The 19111-nt window shown below is 43.6% G+C and overlaps 1 protein-coding gene across 17 annotated transcripts in view; it reads left to right on the forward strand.

The window, feature by feature from the left end:
- The window catches only part of RAPGEF2 (Rap guanine nucleotide exchange factor 2), a 924668-nt gene that overhangs the window by 763731 nt on the left and 141826 nt on the right, over positions 1-19111 (forward strand). For 16 of the 17 annotated variants that reach the window (XM_086962364.1, XM_086962365.1, XM_086962376.1 and 13 more), the window contains one exon: positions 347-593. In XM_086962364.1, coding sequence (XP_086818490.1) covers positions 347-593 — 247 coding nt within the window. The remainder of the gene's footprint in view (positions 1-346; positions 594-19111) is intronic. The other variant, XM_086962374.1, reaches the window with a different exon arrangement.

A 19111-nucleotide genomic window follows, 5' to 3' on the forward strand; every position in this document is an offset into this window, starting at 1 on the left:
AGCAAATACAAACGTTATTATTATACCAATAGAAGTCTAATGAATCTTAACATACATTTTTTAATGCAGAAATTCTGTTACATTAAATGTAAGCAAATTAAACTACTCTGTTTATCGAGGATTATAGATTATCATGCTGTAGAGAGTGAGCAAAGCTAATTATTATTTTTAAATAGTAAAAAAGTACGTGCTTAGCCATGTATTTGGCTAGAACACTTTCTGCCAGAGTGCTTAGTGCTCTATCATGCAGAACAGCGATAGCCAGTGACATCCTTTCAATGTGTGTTTCGTCGTGCCCTTTCCGTGTTTGTTTTGAGTTATTCTGCTCATTTGTCATCCTGTCCAGTGTTTAAAGAACTGTTGTCAAGATTATCAGAGGAAAAAAGAAATGGTGCCCCTCATCTGCCCAAAATAGGTGATATCAAGAAGGCAAGCCGCTACTCTATCCCAGATCTTGCTGTTGACGTGGAACAGGTGATAGGACTTGAGAAGATTACGAAGAAAAGCAAAGCCAACACTGTCGGAGGAAGGAACAAGCTGAAGAAGATCCTGGACAAGACGAGAATCAGTATCCTGCCTCAAAAACCCTATAAGTGAGTTTTTTTTTAAGGCCTTGATTTTTTTAATATGTTTAATTTGATGTTTTTTTGTTCAGATTCATATCTTACCTACACTGAATGTGGCATAGGTAACATCCTACAAAATATTAATTGGATACATAGCACTGAAAGAAGAGACAAGATAACAGAAAGCTGGTCATTTACCTTAAAGGCATCTCAGCTCAGATTATACCCCAGCTCCTAACTACTCTTAAACCATACTTGAAAGATTTGTAGGGAAGTGGACTTATGCCAAAGTGGCAGCTATCACCACCAGAAATGACATGGATTCGGTGGAGGTCAAAAAACTACCATCTCAACAACCACCCCCTCTTCACTATGCACATTCCACCCAAATCACAGGTTAGGCCGGCACTCCTCAAGACTACCCCACCCCTCATGAAGCACTAATGCTGAACAACTCTACACATCCCAAAACGCACTGCATTAACTGAGTCAGACTAGGGTTGGTCTGTGGATCTCCTTGAGCATACCTGCAACTGCAGTTCCATGATCTGCAGCAAGACACATGAAGAAATGGGCAAACTTGTGTATAAAATTGCATAACATTACATTGTAGATCCGTTTCTGTTGATCCCGATTGCAAGTATTGCTTCACTGCTGTCAGTCCCGTTTTCCATTCCAACTTGCATGCCATTAATAAGACAATCGTTTAGGCTTTTTACGTTCAGTGGGGCCAGTCTATTGCATGCATCAGTTAGTAGCCCATATAGAGTGGAAGAAGGATCACATTTTGACAGCATGTTTATTAGAGGAGCTCAGAATAGTTCTACCTTAAGGATCATGTTTTGCACATTTTAATCTGGTTACTGAGCCACACATTTTATTCCTATTTGCATTTTGCCAGCTGTTAATTGCTGGCACCATGCAGTGTAAAGTAATGGACTTTTGGCATGTGTTCTGATGCTTTCAGTGCTCTTGACAGGGTGAATGGTATTAATTGAACCTACGCTATATTAGGCTATGTTTGTGAGTACCTTATGCATAGCTGACCACAGCACTCAAGGAACCAACAGAAACGAAAATATAAGGGTTGGGTATTTGTTTCATGTTATCAATCCTTGGTGACCAATGTGGATTCTGATGCTGTACAAGAAGATACCTTGCTTTTACCCTGTCTCTCATTATGACCTTTCCTCCTTGTGAGTCTTTCACAAAATTGACTAGATACATTGTATTTTATTGTATTGTAGCATTTCTATAGAGATTACTATGCCTTTGTGGGGTACTGAAGCACTTGCCTACTCGAGTAGCACGCAACACATTGGAGGGTGTGTGGTTGGAAGTATGTTGTTTTTGTTTTGATCCTATGTTTGTGTCATAATCACTCAATGTGGTGATCGTGTTATGGAACGCAGTGTGTTGGAAGATGAAGTGTAAGAGACATGGTTTTCAGCATGCTGATAGCTTTAAACGTCTCTGCTAGTATGGTACTTCATATGATAGTGTGCTTATATGTTTACCGCACTAGGTTGTCCAATCTGAGATTTTGTATATAGTTGTGGTCCAGAGCTGGCATAGTTGAGGGAGAGAGAAGTGACAAGATCTTTTGGGATGGACATTTGTTATCATCCCTAACCTGAGTGTCTATGCGAGACGTATAGAAGCGATCGGCTTGTATAGAAATTTTGGATGTGCAGTGAATAAACTATATTGAGGTCCTCCAAAATTGTCCAGTAATGTGTGACAGAGCGCTTCAGTTATTCCATGCCTATTCATTTGGTGATGTTTGGCTGTACAGTGCTGTTGGGGGGACAACCCTCATAGCAGATGTGTTATATGAAAGTAATAGGTATAATATACAATTTGTTGCGGACCACTGCATTTTATGGTTTTAGTATTATCGTGGGCCATTACTCTTGTATATGGAAGTACATAATTATATAATGTCACGACGAACCGTAGGTCAACCCTTTTTTTTCTTTTTTTGCCTAGCTGCATAATGAAAATAGTTGTTTGCTGTTGGTGGATTGTAAGATGAGGATTGTGCTTGAGGGTGTGACTGTTTTCTGGGCTTTGTTGCCAGCATGCTGTTGGTGCAGTTGTCTAGGAAATAGACAATTTTTTCGGTATCTTCGGAAGTGTATATGGGCCTGGCTGTTTCTTATACTGGCTGGTTGTGAGTTGCAGACCTTGGCAGCTTGTACTGAGAAAGCAGTGCCTCTTTCTTTGGGAGGCGTTGTGGACAATGTACAGTGCTTTGAACATTGCCCTTCTAGCAGCTCCTCTAGGTAGGGAGTGGAGCAATTGCAGGACTGGAGTCATGCTTTTCTTGGATGAAGACGGATAAGACGACATGGTGCAGTACTTAGGATAAGTTGTATTTTACGTATAATGAATGCGGATGTGCCAAGATACAGGCAGCTGGTATAGTCAAGCTTGCAGATTACGAGCGTGAGGAAGGCTCTCAGTTTGTTAGAATATAAGGTGTGGGAAGCTGCAACATAGTGTTTTCAATGTGTAGAAGCACTGTTTGTGACGTTGTTATATGCTGTATCAAACACTGGTCTAAATTCATAGTTACTCCTAGGTTTCTTACTTCTCTAGATGGTGTCAGAGAGGGGGGGCTTCAAGTTCCTTAGGAAAAATGGAGGTAGGCTGGTATGTCATAATCTCTGTAAAATAATAAGCACATTTATAAAGAGCATGGTTACACTCGGCCAGTGTATCCTCGCGCTGTGGTGTCACTGCAAGAAGTCCACCCAACCGCCTCTTTCCTAGTTATCCCTGGGGAAAAGATAAGTCTTCAAATCTTTCCTGAAAATGCTCTCTCGATCCTCCATCCGGAGGTGCACAGGGAGTTTGTTCCAGTGCTGGGCAGCCAACAGTCATAACGAACGTCCACCCATCCTTGCTCTCTTGGTCACAGGAACGCACACCAACCCCCTCCCACATGATCTTAGCTGGCGAGTAGGAGCATAGGGGGTGAGTAGCTCCGACAAATAGGAGGGGGCAGTCACCTGCAGAATGCGGTGGCAAACACACATTGCCTTAAACAGGACTCTCTCCCTTATCAGCAGCCAGTGGAGAGCAGCCCGCGCTGCCTTCGCCGAAGCCCTCCTCGGGCGCATAAGCACCAGACTTGCTGCTGCGTTCTGCAACCCCTGAAGACAGAGCATACACTTTGACGTGGCCCCCAGATAAAGAATGTTACCATAATCCAGGCGCGATGTTACTAGGGCATGGACCATTGTCTTCCTGGCAGCTGTTGCTTGGCCTGCGCACAGGTAACCGGCGTAGTCCCCAAGCTCTGTGGCCACCAGGCAGATGACCAAACCGACGGAGCTCCCCCACATCAAGCACCTCGGTCTTATTGCCATTCAACTTCAGGCAGTTGTTAGCCATCCGTGCGGCCAGTACTTGCAGTCACGCTACGAAGTTGAAGGCTGCCATCTCCGGTGCCTGTGTGATGGAGACCACCAGCTGCGTGTCATCTGCATAGGCCTCAACCCTAATCCCAAATCCATCAGCGATCTCCCCATAAAGGAGCCACGTATAGATTGAATAGGGTCGGGCTCAGGGTCGATCCCTGCGGTACCCCCGGTCTTAACTCGATGACTTTTGAGTAATGGTATCCCTGTCTCAGCTGGAAACTGCGCCCCCACAGGAAAGATTTCAGCCAGCTAAGGGCACTGTCTGACACACCTCCTTTCTTCTAACACTGCACCAGGGTATGATGGGCAACAGTGTCGAAGGTGGCACTTAGGTCCAACAGGATCAAGGCCGCCCTCTGGCCTGCGTCCACATATTGCCTGATGGTCTTAGTGACCAAGAGCAGTGCGGATTCCGTAGAGTAGCGGGCATGGAATCCGGACTGAGTGGGGTGCAGGAGATTAAATCTCCCAATATGCACCGTCAGCTGCATATTTACCACTTTCTCTGAGACCTGGCAAAATATGGCAAGAGGGAGATGGGGCAAAGATTCTCCAGTTGGTCTGGGCCTATATGAGGTTTCTTTGGGAGCGGTAGTACCACAGCTTTCTTCCAAAATCCAGGTACTGTACAGGTCCTAAGAGAAGTCTCCACCAAGTATTTAATATATGGCTCCAGGGTATCCAGGCTCCCTCTCGGTAACTTAGGGGGTGCCCGATCTCTAGGAGAGCCTGATTTTATATTGGCACAGATTTGAATTACCTCTTCTGGGTAGGGCATGGAGAAACTCTTCAACCCTTCTCCCTCACAGACATACTCTGTCTTTGTGGTATTGAGCTTTAGATGGTTATTCATCATCCATGTGTTTATGGCACAAAGTCAGTCATCAAGTTTGGAATTGTAGAGGTCTTCGGGGCAATCCATTTTAAAAGGGCTTTGGGTGTCAGCTTCATAGTTGTAACAGGTTAGTTTGTATGATTTAATCAGATATGGTAAGGGCATTTGATAGATTTTCAATAATAGAGGGGATGTTATGGACCCCTGAGGAATGCCACAGTGTTCCATGTGAGGAGGTGATATAAAAGGGTGTAGGTAGATTAGTCTTTGTCTGTCTGTTAGTTAAGAGACAGTCCATTTGAAAGCATTTTCATGGATTCTTAGTGCCAAGCGACTTTAACATCCATCTGGATGATCCCAGTGATCCGTCAAGCAGGAGATGCCTAGCTGACATGGAAGCCCTACTATTTGTACAACTGGCACCGTCTGCCACTCATGAAAAAGGCCATCTCTTAGACCCCATTTTTTCAAATGACCCAAGATTGGAGGTACTAGCACCCAAGCGAATGCCATGGACAGACCACGCCATGATTCCACCGCACCTCCATAAACCCTATGTAGGTGAACAAAAAAAAAAGAGCCTATAATAGTGGAACGTAAATGGCCTAGGATAATCCCTGGATTAACAATCTGGAGTCCTCCACACCACCAGACACCATAGACCTGGAATCAGCACATGGCAACTGGCTAACTTGGATTAATAGCTCTATTGACTGGAATTGTAGGAAGCCAGGCCTACTAACGCATAAAAAATCTAACGGGTCATCCTGGTTCGGTCCTACTTCGGTTGCATAAAAAAAGAGCTGCAAAAGAATTTAACTTAACTGGAGGAAGTCTTATGATTCAGAGCTCAAAAGAGCTTACAAACTAGCCATACAGCTCTACCATAAGAGCATTAGGAAAGCATAGGCAGCCTTTTTCGAAGGAAAAATAGCAAAGTCTTCTAACTTCTCTAAGGAGCTTTTTAAAATCGTCAAATCACTTACCACAGTAGACCAAGGAATAAACAGACCCCCATATTCCAAAGAAAGATGCAATGGGTTGGCCACTTTCTTTAAGAGCAAAGTAGAAAACATCTACAATTCCCTCCTCCCTAACTCTATCACGACTTCAGGTGCTCCACAAGGCCCACATAGCACTCTAAACACCCCTAGAAAGAGTGAACCCGCGGGACCACTCCAGCCCGCTGCACCAGTCCTCCTTTCCATCCCGACGATGAAGGTTGATCAGATATCCTCCTTATTACAGAAAATCAAATCAGGATCCCTGCTACATCCGGCCCCACCCTATATCCTCTCCCAAGGTGGGAAAGCCTTCCTCAATCAACTATGTAATTTAATTAATCTCTTCTTTGAAAATGACAAGGTACCCTTAGAATGGAAACATGCCATCATTAAATCCTTGCTAAAAAAATACACAATTGGACCCTGCAACTCTAGCCAACTACCACCCAATATAGTTATTGCCTATTTTAGGCAAGATGGCAGAAAAGCAAGTGAACAGCACGATCTCCACTTTCCTTGAAAATCACAACATCATGCACCAGACTCAGATGTGGCTCAGACCAAAACATAGCACGGAGTCAGCCCTGTTAGTGGGCACTAAAAAACGTATATCCATCCTTGACCAAGGGAGAACCACGGCTGTGGTACTTTTGGATTTGAGCACGGCCTTTGATACGGTAGTCCACACAGTGCTAATTCAAAGACTGGAGAATGCCGGAATCAGAGGAACAGCTAACCAATGGGTTGCGTTATTCCTGAGTGACAGAACCTTCCAATGTATGGAGGCGGCATTTAAGCCAGACTCTGTCTCAGCACCTTGGGGAGTCTCTCAGGGATCCTCCCTGAGTCCAACACTTTTTAACATTTATCTCACCCCCTTGGCACATATAACACAGGAATTTGGCCTCTCTATTGTGTCATATGCCGATGACACGCAACTAGTGTTCTCAATCTGACTTCCCCCCCCCCCCCAACTCAGACCACAGACAACTCGTCCCTTGCCTGGAAAAAATCGGATCATCGATGGCGGACTGTAACCTCCAACTGAATGGGGAAAAACAGAACTGATGATTTTGGGCAACAACTTTAACCCTCGCGCAAAGATCTCTTGGCCCACCAATTGGGGACCATCTCCTCCCCCTAAAACAGCCAGAATAACTTGGGTATGTGGCTAGACACAAACTTAACGATGGTGGTCCAATCAAAAAAAAAATTCAGGCACCTGCTTTGGGATACTACGCTTGATCAGAACAATAATATCCCTATTCCCAGAGGATTCTAGGAAGACAGTAGTCCAGGTCGTAGTGGTATCAAGACTGGACTACGGCAACTCTATCTTTCTTGACTCTCCTAAATATGTTACGAATAGACTTCAAGTCGTACAGAATGCAGCTGCCCGACTACTTGTGAACTTACCTAGACACCACTCATTTAGACCAGCACTGAGAGAACTGCGTTGGCTTCCAGTTCAAGCAAGAATTAAATACAAGTCCTTAAGTCTGGCTCATGTATTTGAGAGCCCCCTCATCCAAAAGTTGGTGTCTCATTACTCTCCCTGTCGACAACTCAGGTCAAGTTCAAAATTCATGATGAATGCGACCGCATTCAAGAGAGCCAGATGAGGTGGAAAGTACTTCACCCATCTGGTACCAACACTCTGGAACAGTCTGGACACAGAGCTCCGACTTACTGAAAACGAAGTATCCTTAAAAAAAAACTCAAGACATGGCTCTTCCCCTAATCCCAAATGCTAACCGCTTCCATCCTGTATCACCTCAGCGCTGAGATGCCCAAGGGTAGTCATGCGCTTTACAAATCCCCTAAACTTCAAGTCTTTGCAGTATTGTGTGATGGTGGTCCGTGTGAAATGCTGCTAAGAAATCCAGTAGTAATAAAACAGATATTCTGTTTTTGACAACTGGGAGTTTTGCAGTGTGATTCCTTTTCTGGATTCACATGCTGTGCATTATTCCACCATCTAGTGGTTGGGTCCGGAATAGTCTTTGTTTTTTTGTGGGTTTTTTCCTTTCTTTGTTTTGGGCATGGTCAACCATCATTTGGTGCGAGGTCCGCCCTAGATGTTGTTGCGCGTAGTAGCCATCTTCAGATTCTTTTTTCCGCCGTTGGCTCTGGAAGCAGGAGGGGACGCTCCCAAAGTTTGTAGAAAATCCTGGATCAAAATCTAACATCGTATCGACAAAGCTACCGGAGAACACAACTGGACTACGGAGTCAGCATATTCAACATAGAATACCTCCACTACACGACGATGCAGGGATCGACAAATGGCAAAGTAGGGGCCATGGAAAATACCCCCTTCAAATTCTGCCCCAAGTGCCACCCCAAATTCGCCCAACGCTATCCACATGAGGTGTGCAACCTTTGTCTGCCCAAGGAACACAAGGACAAGGATTGCGAGGCCTTCACTGTGTTCCTGTTGAAGACTCTTAGGGCGCGCCGAAGGCAGATAGAGGGTCACTACGCGACATTGTCCCAAGGGTAGAAGAAACCTTCCTTAAAGGACTTGGGTCTCTCCAGCGATGATGCGGACCAAGGGGTTCCAGCAGAGTTGAGGCATGAAGGTTCAGATGTCGAAATTCTCGAATGAAGACACAGAAATCGCATGCAGAAGAAGAAGGCGAAAGACGCTGAGAAAAAGACGGACAAGGTAAGACCCACCACACCCGTCGGAACGGAAGGGCCACAAAAAAAGGCACAGCCTAAGGCAGCCCCGACTGAATAAAAATGCAATTGAAGTTCGGCTGCGATCCAAAGAACCCCATGGAGCCCTGCAGAGAGACTCAGACGAGGGAAGATTGCTTAAGGAGCTGAAGATAATTAAATTTAATATTACATTTGATAAAATATGGGTATTGCATAGAGCTCACAAAGACGCCACCAGCAAACCCTTCAAGAATAAAAAGGTATCACAAGTCAGAAATCACACAGTTGAGATCAGAAATCAAGGAGCTTCTTCAAAAGCAAGCGATAGAAACTGTACCAAGAGAATACTTTTTCAATGGAAATTACTCACCTTATTTCCCAGTGCCCAAACAAAACCTTACACTGAGGCCTATCCTAGACCTAAGGTTCATAAACAAGTTCATTTTGACGCAACGTTTCAAAGTGATTACCCTTAAAGAAATAATACTGCAAATTCAAAAAGAAGATTGCATGGCAACAATAGAACTCAGAAACGCCTATTTGCACATTCCCATGAACAAATGCCACAGAAAGTATCTCAGATTCCTGCACGAGGGAACACACTACCAGTTCAAGGTACTACCTTTCGGAAAAAAATCAGCACCAATGGTCTTAACAAATGCCTAGCCGCAGTTGCAGCACACCTACGAAAAGAGGGTATACATTTCTATCTCTATCTAGACGACTGGCTTATAAAGGCAAATACAAGACAAAAACGTCACAGCCATTTTCGAACAGTAATCCTCACACTCCAAAGACTAGGATTCTCAATAAATCACAAGAAGTGAACCACAAAGCTAGAACAAGAAAAAACCTTCTTAGGTGCAAGATTCAACTCCGAACTCACACAAGCTTATCCAATGCAAAACAGGATACAAGCCATCAGACCGGAGACGTCACTTTACCAGAGGGGTCAATCTCTGATAGTGAGGAGAGTCATGAAACTCATGGGCATGATGACATCATGCATCCCACTCATTCCTCATGGCCGCCTCCATATGCAAGCTTTCCAGGAATGGCTTTCCTACACTTGGTCACAGGGAACAGGGAGTTGGGCAGATCTAGCGGTTGTTACGCACAGTCTGCAAGCAGAAATACAATGGTGGACATCCAGGAACAGATCACTAAACAGTTTTCAAAAGCCCAACTCCCTCTACGACAATAAAGGATGCATCCCAACACGGGTGGGGAGCGTACCTCGACCAACTAAAGATACGAGGTCAGTGGAACAACCTCAACTCCATAAAACACATCAATTACCTGGAGATGAAAACAATCCTCCTAGCACTGAAGGTGTTCCAGAAACACATTCACAGGAACACTGTCTTGATTCAAACAGACAACACCCCACAATGTTCTACCTGAACAAATGGGGCGGTGCGAAATCAATCTCACTCAGCAAGCTAGCACAACAGATCTGGAGATGGGGATTTTCACTAAGAACAAATCTACAAACAATACACCTACCAGGAATATACAACACAACAGCAGATCAACTAAGCAGGTGAACAGCTGCTTCCACAAGTGAGAATTGAAACAAAAGCCAATACAATACATCTTCAAGTTCTGGGGGACCCCATAAATAGACCTATTTGCTACAATACAGAACAAGAAAGGCCAGTTCTTTGCTTCCAGGTTTCATCACCACCTGTCAAAAGGGAATGCTGTGTCGCTAGATTGGTCAGGGACATTTGCATACACTTTTCCACCAATACCCCTAATCACAAGAGTCCTAGAAAAAGCAAGACAATGAGGAACAAACCTATTTCTCATTGCTCCACAATGGGCCAGACAGATATGGTACTCAAGTCTGCTAGAACTGTCCAAGGGACAAATAATGAGACTCAAAGCAGACAATGACCTAATAAAAATGCAACAAGACCAAATCTTCCACCCAGAGCCAGCGACGCTACGCTTAGCGGCCTGGCACCAGAATACATGACGTTTGGTCACCTAAACCTCAACGAACAATGGAACTTCTAGGAGAGGCAAGAAAACAAATAACAAGGCAATGCTATGCCGCAAAATGGAAGCGATAGAACACTTGGTGCACAGCAAACAATCTGATGGTGTCAATCTCCACACAAGAAACAGTAGTGACATATCTAACAGACCACCTAGACAGTCACCTCAATTACTCAAGCCTGAAGGTACACCTTGCAGATATTGTAGCCTACACCTGAGGAAAATCATGCAAGAGCTTCTTTAGAAGACCTGTCATAAAATGATTCCTAGAGGAATCTAAAAGAATGGCACCCCCAAGGACATCTCCTGCCCCCACGTGTAGTTTAAATGGAGTCCTCGTGCAACTTATGACAGAACCTTTTGAACCCATGCGCAAAGCAGACCTCAAACACATCACTTTAAAAACAGCATTCTTAATAGCCATTACATCTTTCCAAAGAGTAAGTGAACTGCAAGCATTAACCATAGAACATATATTCAAATCCATAAGGACAAAGTAATCTTAGGAACCAATCCTCAGTTATTACCAAACGTTGTGTCCAAGAATCACTTGAATCAAAGCTTTCTCCTACCAATCTTCTTCAAAGACCCACAAACAAAAGGAGAAAAGAGCCTCCATACCGTAGATGTAAGGAGGGCTCTACTATATTATTTACAGAAAACAGAAAAAAGCTTGCAAGAGCAAACAGCTGTTTGTTGCATACTCGCATACTAAGACAGGAACGCCTGTCACAAATGCAACAATTGCACAATGGATAGTCCAAACCATTCAACTATACTATGCCACCACAGTAAAAACCCTAAGCTCCCTCAATTGGAAAGAAAGGAGAACCCTAACATTCATGGCCAATGTGCCAATAGACACTATATGTGCCGCAGCAACATGGGCAGCCCCACACATTTTCACCAAACATTACTGTGTGGACATACAAATGAATAAGGAAGCGCTAGAAGGACAAAAGGTATTTCAACACCTGTTCGCATAGTCTCTTACCACAGTCTCCACAAGAAGGGAAAAACCGCTACGCAATCTGATGCAGAGCATGCAAATCCAGAAAAGGATTCCTGCCTCAAAACGAAATGGTTACTTATCAGTAGAAGTAGTTTTGCAGCTTGAAGAGTTTTCTCGATTCACATGCGACCTACCCAGCCTCCCCTACGAGCAATACAAACAGATGGGGGACTAGAATTAACAGTTCACTAAAGTGCCATCTGAAAGACTTAACGACTGAAGCACAGAAAATGGCTACTACGCACAACATCATCCGGGGCGACGTCTGATGTCAAGCAGAGGACGGACCTAGCACCAAATGGGGGTCAACAGCACCCAAAACACTGAAAAAATTGAAAAGTAAGACTATTTCGGACGTAACCACTAGAATGCAGCATGTGAATCCAGAAAACTCTTCAAGCTGGAAAACTACTCCTACTGGTCAGTAACCTTTTCGTTTTACATCATCCCTAATATATGTGATGTTTTTGTGACTGTGCCTGGTCTGAAACCGGACTGTTGGTCGACAGTAAGCCGTAATGTTCGGTAAAGGTAAAGAGCTGAGTCAACACTGCTTTCTCAAATGTTTTTCCTAAGAATGATCCATTTGATATGGGCCTGCAGTTTGCTGGATCAGATGGTTAAAAAAATTTCTTTTTGAGGTGAAGGTCTGAAGTTAAAAGGTTTTTAGAGGGTATGAACCTAGTTCTAGGGACTTGCTGAGTAGGCATCTGACTTCCTCTATTGTACAGGTTGAGCGAAGGATATCTTTAAATATTCTTGGTGGTCCTGGGTCTGATGGTGATCCTGATGGTCTGGTTGTAATGATAATATCGAGGAAATTTTTTTGGGGCAGGTTATTGATGGATGGTTATTGGTGTCTCTTTGTGTGGTGGTTAGGTCATGCATTGTGTTGCTGACCGCATTCTCCTTCAGAAATGTTTTTAGTATAACTCAATAGAGATTTTGTCACAGAAGTCTTATCATGGCATTTCTGTGTTTAGGCACTCTGCATTGCAAAATTTTGTTAGACTTTTATGGAGTTTGCTTCAACTATATATGTGGAGAATTGATGTCTTTTTGTGGTTATTATGGCTAGTGTTGTCGCTTGTTTTGTATGTTTCATCTCCTGATTTTTCTCAATTTGCGTTGTATTATTTTGGGTTTTGTTTATGTTCTTTGATGTTGCCATTAACCCATGTGGTAGTCAACTCTGGGTGTGGTTTTTGTTAGTATCTGTTTTTCCAGTGCAGTGAAGATCTAGTTGTAGGCAGTGTGTATGTCTGTAGGCCACATTTTTATTGGATTATTTTCAAGATGGGTGTTGAGTTGCCAATTGTCTAGTTTTTTCATTGTATGTATAAGCGTTCGTTGTTGTCTTTGAAGTGCTATTGATAGGTGTGTTGATTTTGAAGATGATGATGCTGTGGTTGCTCCAGCTTACAAGGGAGTTGTCTGTAGCTGGCTTGTCCTAAGGTGCAAATATGACATCTACTGTGTGTCACTTGCAGTGAGTTGGGCCACGAAAGATGTGTTGTATGTTAAAGGCTGGTTGTGATATTTGCGGTTAGATTCTTTTTGACAAGCCATATGTTGAGGTATCCTAGAATGTATAGGTCTGGCTGGTCCTGATGGCTGTTGGTTACTGTAAAAGTAGGACATTTTTAAAGTTGGCATTGCTGTGTTGTGATCTATATATTAAGCGGAAAGAATAGGTAATAGTTTGAATGTGGTGACATCTTATCATTAAGGATTTACAGCCGTCCATGGTGAGATTTTCAATGATTATTTGTAGTGCTTTTTTTATGGATGATAGTTAGGTCTCATCCAGTCTTGCCAATACGAATTTTGTTAATGATGTGAAAATTGGGATGGATGGCTTTGTGGCATGTGGGTGCAAAATCTTTCCTGAGCCATGTTTCGGTAGAGAACATGAGGTTCAGAGTTATTTGTGAGAGCAGGTCAAGGATAGTGTTTTTTGTTCAGGGATCTAGACTTTTTAGTTGTGCCTCTTTCTTCTTAATGTACTTTAGTCTTTAGTAAGGGTGGTGGTTGGGGGGATAGGGTATTTTGATGTGGCTGGTTTTGGGATGAATTGTGCTTGTGGCTTTTGGTGGGGATGGGAGGGAGGTTGCTTGGTTAGAGATTGCCAATCAATGTATTTCACTTTGTTCTCACTCTAGCCATCTAACAAGCTTATCTACCAAACATTAAATGACAATGACATGGAGAGGGCCTTAATATTAACTGCAGATTAGCATGTATAATTTAAGACTAGCATGCATGGTTAACCATCTGCTTGATCTAACAAGTTGGCATTGGTTTGAACGGAGCATCCGGCTGTCATAGTTCTAGGAACTAGCAAACAGCTTCTGTGGATTCATGTATGTTCCTTTTCCTTACAGGGCATGGTATTACTGAATAAAAACCAAAATCAGTGCACAAATAAACAAAAATGTAAAATTAATCTCATAACATAAAAGTAGCTAAGGAAGGTATGTCTATTATAGTCACCAAGCCTAAACTAATTAAGACCGCTACCATGAAATGTTAGAGATGAAGAAATGGCATTCCCCGGAGCAGACATCATATGCAGTCAGCCTATGCCCAATAAAATCCTCATGGGCAGACATAGCCCCATATGTGTATGCACAGATGCAGCTGGAAGCTTCCCTCAGGCACACATGAGTAACAGTATGGGCTCTACATTGTTAGGCTTCCTTCATGATCCCAGAACACACCCAGCACAGGCAGCAGCAGTGCAAGCTGTTCTCATCAGACAAAGCGGATACAGAATAGGCAGCTATAATGCAGGCAATTGTGCTGGAGCCTGTGCTACTACTAGCCTATTGAGTAGGTCTGTCTTGCCTTCCACCTACTTTACTCCATAAGCTTCCTTCATGTCAGTGAACTCGAAATAATTGATGCAAGTGCCTCACAAAGCAGATATTTCTCGTACTCTCTCTCTCTTCATCCTTCATACATAGGAGTGATGCATAAATATTAAAACAATAGAACAGTGCGCCTGAAATATTACTTGGCACTGCCCCTAGTATGATGAATAATCTGTTTACCAGCCAGCATTGTTGATCAGTTATACCAGAGCGTGGCTTAATGTGGCAGCTTACCAGTTTCCACAGTGCTTCAGTTAAGCAGACATTTCCGCTCCTGTATTACAATGCCCCAGATATACACATTTCAATGCCAGAATCATCATTCCCCAGTGGGCATATTTAAGGATGTTTGGGGTCTTTCCGGAATCTAACAGGGCGAACCAGAATTTCTGTGGGGCAAGGCCCTGAACTGGACATCAAGCACTGGTCCTGGGGTAAAGGAGCAATCCGTCATTAACTATGGTAGTGCAATAAGAATCAATACCACCTTCGTCAAGCTCTGATGGGAATGACAAAGTTTGACTAATGACAGTTGGACTGATCCAGTATCTATATTTAGACCACAGGAGAATGGGATGGCAGTGTAGTATATAAGAAGAATGGCAAGACCCCAGACTGAATTGGCTCCCAAACCCTACCTGGCTGACAATCCTGACTCACTGCTGATATTCCTCAGTACCAAACTCACACACCACTCTTCCTATAAATCTTCATCATGCTCGGTAGCACCGCTGCTAAAGCTCTGGCCGTGTATCGCAAGCAATGGATTGAAACACCCTGCACTGTGCCAACATTGGGACTTGCACACAGGTAGCTTGCGTACAATGATCCTTCCTAGATGCCCCCTCAAGATTCCAGACGGATACCCAAGCACAGTTTGCTTTACACCTTACTCTTACCACAGATGATGCCTGCTATTTTAGGTGCTGTACCTCACAGCTCTACGAGTGCAGCTCAGTTCTTGCCGCAGAACGCCAGATGCTCCCATTTCCCACACACAGCTCTGCCATACCATCTCTGTTGAATCACCTGATATTCCAATACTGGAAGAAACACACAGCAGTGCTATTGAATGCCAATCCAGACCCTGATATGCCAGTGCTAGGATCAGAATGTTCTGTCTGTGCATCTCAATCCTGGTTTGCAGTATCAATGTTATTCCATAAAAGTCCATCACAATCTACAGCAGCAGTTACACGCAGCAGGGACATTAACCCACTCAATTTCCTATTAAGAATGGAATTGCGATGCACAGATTGAGCACTGACCTTCGCAATACATTGATTCACACACTAGAGAGCTTTGCTAGCAGCATTTTGTAAATGAAAAGGAAGAGATTGCTTTAAACTTATACTTGTGGCCCCAACATTTGGGCCCGCTTCCTGTCCCGGTCCATAAAGTCAGTAACCTAGGAATCACCTTTGATGTTAATTTTACCTCTCCGACCAGATTGATAAGCTTACTTCTTACCGCTTTCTTCTATTAAAATCGTTGAGAAAAATCATTTCATTTATTCCTTTCGAACTACAGAAGCTGGTAATCATTGCTCTTGTGTTATCCAGACTTGATTACTGCAACGCACTTGACATAGGCACCCAATAATGAATTCTGAATAAACTGCAGATCCTACAAAATGCAGCTGATCTCCTCTTGATGAGAATCCCTAAGTTTAAATCAGCATCACAAGACCTGATGCAACTACATTGGTTCCCCGTTCGGAACCAAATTTCCTTCAAGGCATTATGCACTGCCCATAAATCGCTCTGTAATGTAGACCCTAGGTACCTTAAAACAAAATTCAAATGGTACACCTGTATTTGAGCCCTCTGCTTGACTAGCTCAAGAACAGTAGTAATCCCTAACACTACTAAAGTATCTTGGGGTGATCGAAGTTTCACCTTCACCACCTGTAAACTCAGAAATAAAATGCCCATGCACTTAGAGACCAGACCAATTACCTCAGTTTTAGATACAAATCTCAAAACCTGTCTCCACCACTTAACTAGCTGAACTCATTTGATATCTAGCAGACAACATCGCCAGGATGACTTTGGGCAATTGCATGCTTTATAAACACTATCAATAAAGAAGTAGTAGTTCAGGTTTTTTAGTTGGCGCTGTTAACTTCCTACAGGTGCTTGTGGAGGTGCCTGGAAAAATCAGTAAGAATGACACATGACCAAAAGCCCTGCTTTTCATAAGTAGGAGCAGCCAAATCCTCATGACATAAGTCTGTCCTGGAGTCAACAAGGAGTTGAGATAAAACATTAAGCAATCTTCCTTTTTTTTGTTTCATAATATTGCATGGTCATTTATATAGCGCCTTTCATTCTCCTTGCAAGGCTGGAATGTGCTTTCTGAATTGATGAGAAATGCACTGTTTTCTGTGTGCTATTTATTAGTGTTTGATGACCTCGAGAGGTCATTGGAAGCCTTCAACTATTTTTTGAGTTTGCAACCCATTTGGAGCATGTTTGAAAGTTGCAGTTACACCTACATAGGTAAACTGGATGCTGTGCATGTGGTGTATACATGAGGTAGACGTGTTGGGCGACCTACCTCACACATGAACAGAATGTCGCAGAGCAGCATTAGTTTAGACACAGCAGTGCATACAGGTGTGAGGTGGGAGATGGAATCAGAGTTTGGTTAACTGGTGTTCCTTAAGGGGTGGACTAAAAGAGCAAAATAACCCTCTTTTTCCATCAACAGGTAACAGCAAATAAAATGATGTGGCTCAGCTGTTTCTTAACTTCGAGATACAGTTTCATTGGCTTTAAGTGTTTAGAGGCACATATATACATTAGACATTAGCTGTGTTGCTATTGATGTTGGTGAGGGGCTGAAATTGTTCCACAACAATATTACTAAGGTGGAGGAAATTATTTTGGTGGATTCTGCTGCAGGTTTAGAGTTTCCATCCTAAACCAAAGCATTTCCAGTTTGCACCAAATTCTAAATAAGTCAAGAACCTCTCTCAGTTGTAGAGAGGTCTAGTGCCCTGAACAGCTCATAGATAACCACTCTCCCCAGCTCCTCACTCTTGCAGACATTCAGCGGCAGGTGTATTGAGATACAAACACTTAACACCACAGAACACAACAACGCACTTTGAAGTTTACTGTAGACTCCTATTAAAAGTTTTCATGCCACTCTGGGATCCCAGTGCCAGTGTTTAAACATTTCTCATTGCAGTTCCAGAGGATGTCTGGCAAATATAGGCAACACAGCTAAAAACCATTTCACTATCCATCCAGAGCTGGTAAGATGGAAACAAGGGATGATATGCTACAATCACTATAATTTAAAGTCTTTTGAATTGCAGTGAACAAGGGGAGAAAATGAGAAAAAAATGCAGTTCTCTTTTGCAAATAAGAGGAAAGCAGCAGCGGGGGCTGTGTGTCGTATTTCATTGGGTAGTAGATTCGGTTTGATTGGCTGGCACGATGGTGGTGGATATCATGAACTCTTGGTAAACTAAGACCTCTCTTGGGCCTCAACGCTGCAAGACAAAAAATTTACAGGAAGACAGCAGGCAAAGCAAACTGAGTGGCCTCATTGTGCTTGAAGAGTAGTTAGGTTCACAACCAACCTAGCAGTTACATTAACGATCTCTGGAGAAGAAAAGCCGAGTAGGGCAGGCACTGTTTTGAAGCCATCAGTTGTAGAGTACACAAAGTGAGCTGCAGCGATCTCCTCTTGCCTCCAAGCATAAATCTGGGTCTGACACCTTCATCATGGATGTATATGGGCCCTAGTCTTTCCATCACACGTTGTTTATTTATCTCTACAGACCCCTTGGGTTTGTATTACATCACCTCTTTGTGATCCATGAAGTAAATCTGCATGTACTTGAGAATGCAACTGTGCTCTCAGCTGGCTTGGTGGGGGTTACACATCCCTAAGGCTGCACCTGTACTAAAAGTGAGTCTAAATATTTACTAAGACTAACTGTAGTAGGCAGTGGGCTTGCACATCCGCGAAGTTGGTATTGCACTAGGTTTGAGCCTTGGCAGTGGGTTGTGAAGCCCAAAGACAGCATGTGTCCCCTTGAGTGGGTTGAGGCAGTGGAACTTCATGTCCTGGATAATGGAACATCACCATGCGCCTGTAAATCACTTCCTTTTTGCATGTGGGAAGCATCCTGTGGTATCTCCCACCTTTATCACCCCCCGGCGTCTCCGCGTGTAATGGAGCTGCTCGCGGTGACATAGCTTGAAGTCATATATACCCAACCGGGCGACGGTAGTCACCACCGATGCTAGTGCCAAGGGGCTGGAAGCAGTCCTCAACCAAGTAGGCAAAGAAGGAGAAGAAACCATAGCGTTTGCCTCGAGGTCACTCCAGAAGTCCGAGAACAACTACTCGGTAATCGAGAAAGTTTCCCTAGCAGTATCCTGGGCGGTGGGAAAGTTCAGAGACTTCCTGTGGGGAACTCAGTTCACTCTTCGTACTGACCACAAGCCGTTGGTGGAAGTATTCAGCAAGAAAGGTCTGGATGCCATCTCCAGCAGGATAAGGCGGTGGGTGGTCAACCTCCAAGAATACACTTTCGGCGTCGAGTACGTCCCAGGAACGCGAAATTTTGCAGCAGACTGTCTGTCAAGACTCGTCAGTGAAAATGAGGCAAGGGAGAAGCAAAAGAAGTTGGATGAAGAAGAGGATGGACTTCAGATGGAGAACGTTTGCACCATCCAGAGAGCGTTGGGAGAGGAAACATGGAGA

This window comes from Lissotriton vulgaris, chromosome 3_1 (genome assembly GCF_964263255.1).
Source record: "Lissotriton vulgaris chromosome 3_1, aLisVul1.2, whole genome shotgun sequence".
In the NCBI taxonomy this organism is placed as follows: Eukaryota; Metazoa; Chordata; class Amphibia; order Caudata; family Salamandridae; genus Lissotriton; species Lissotriton vulgaris.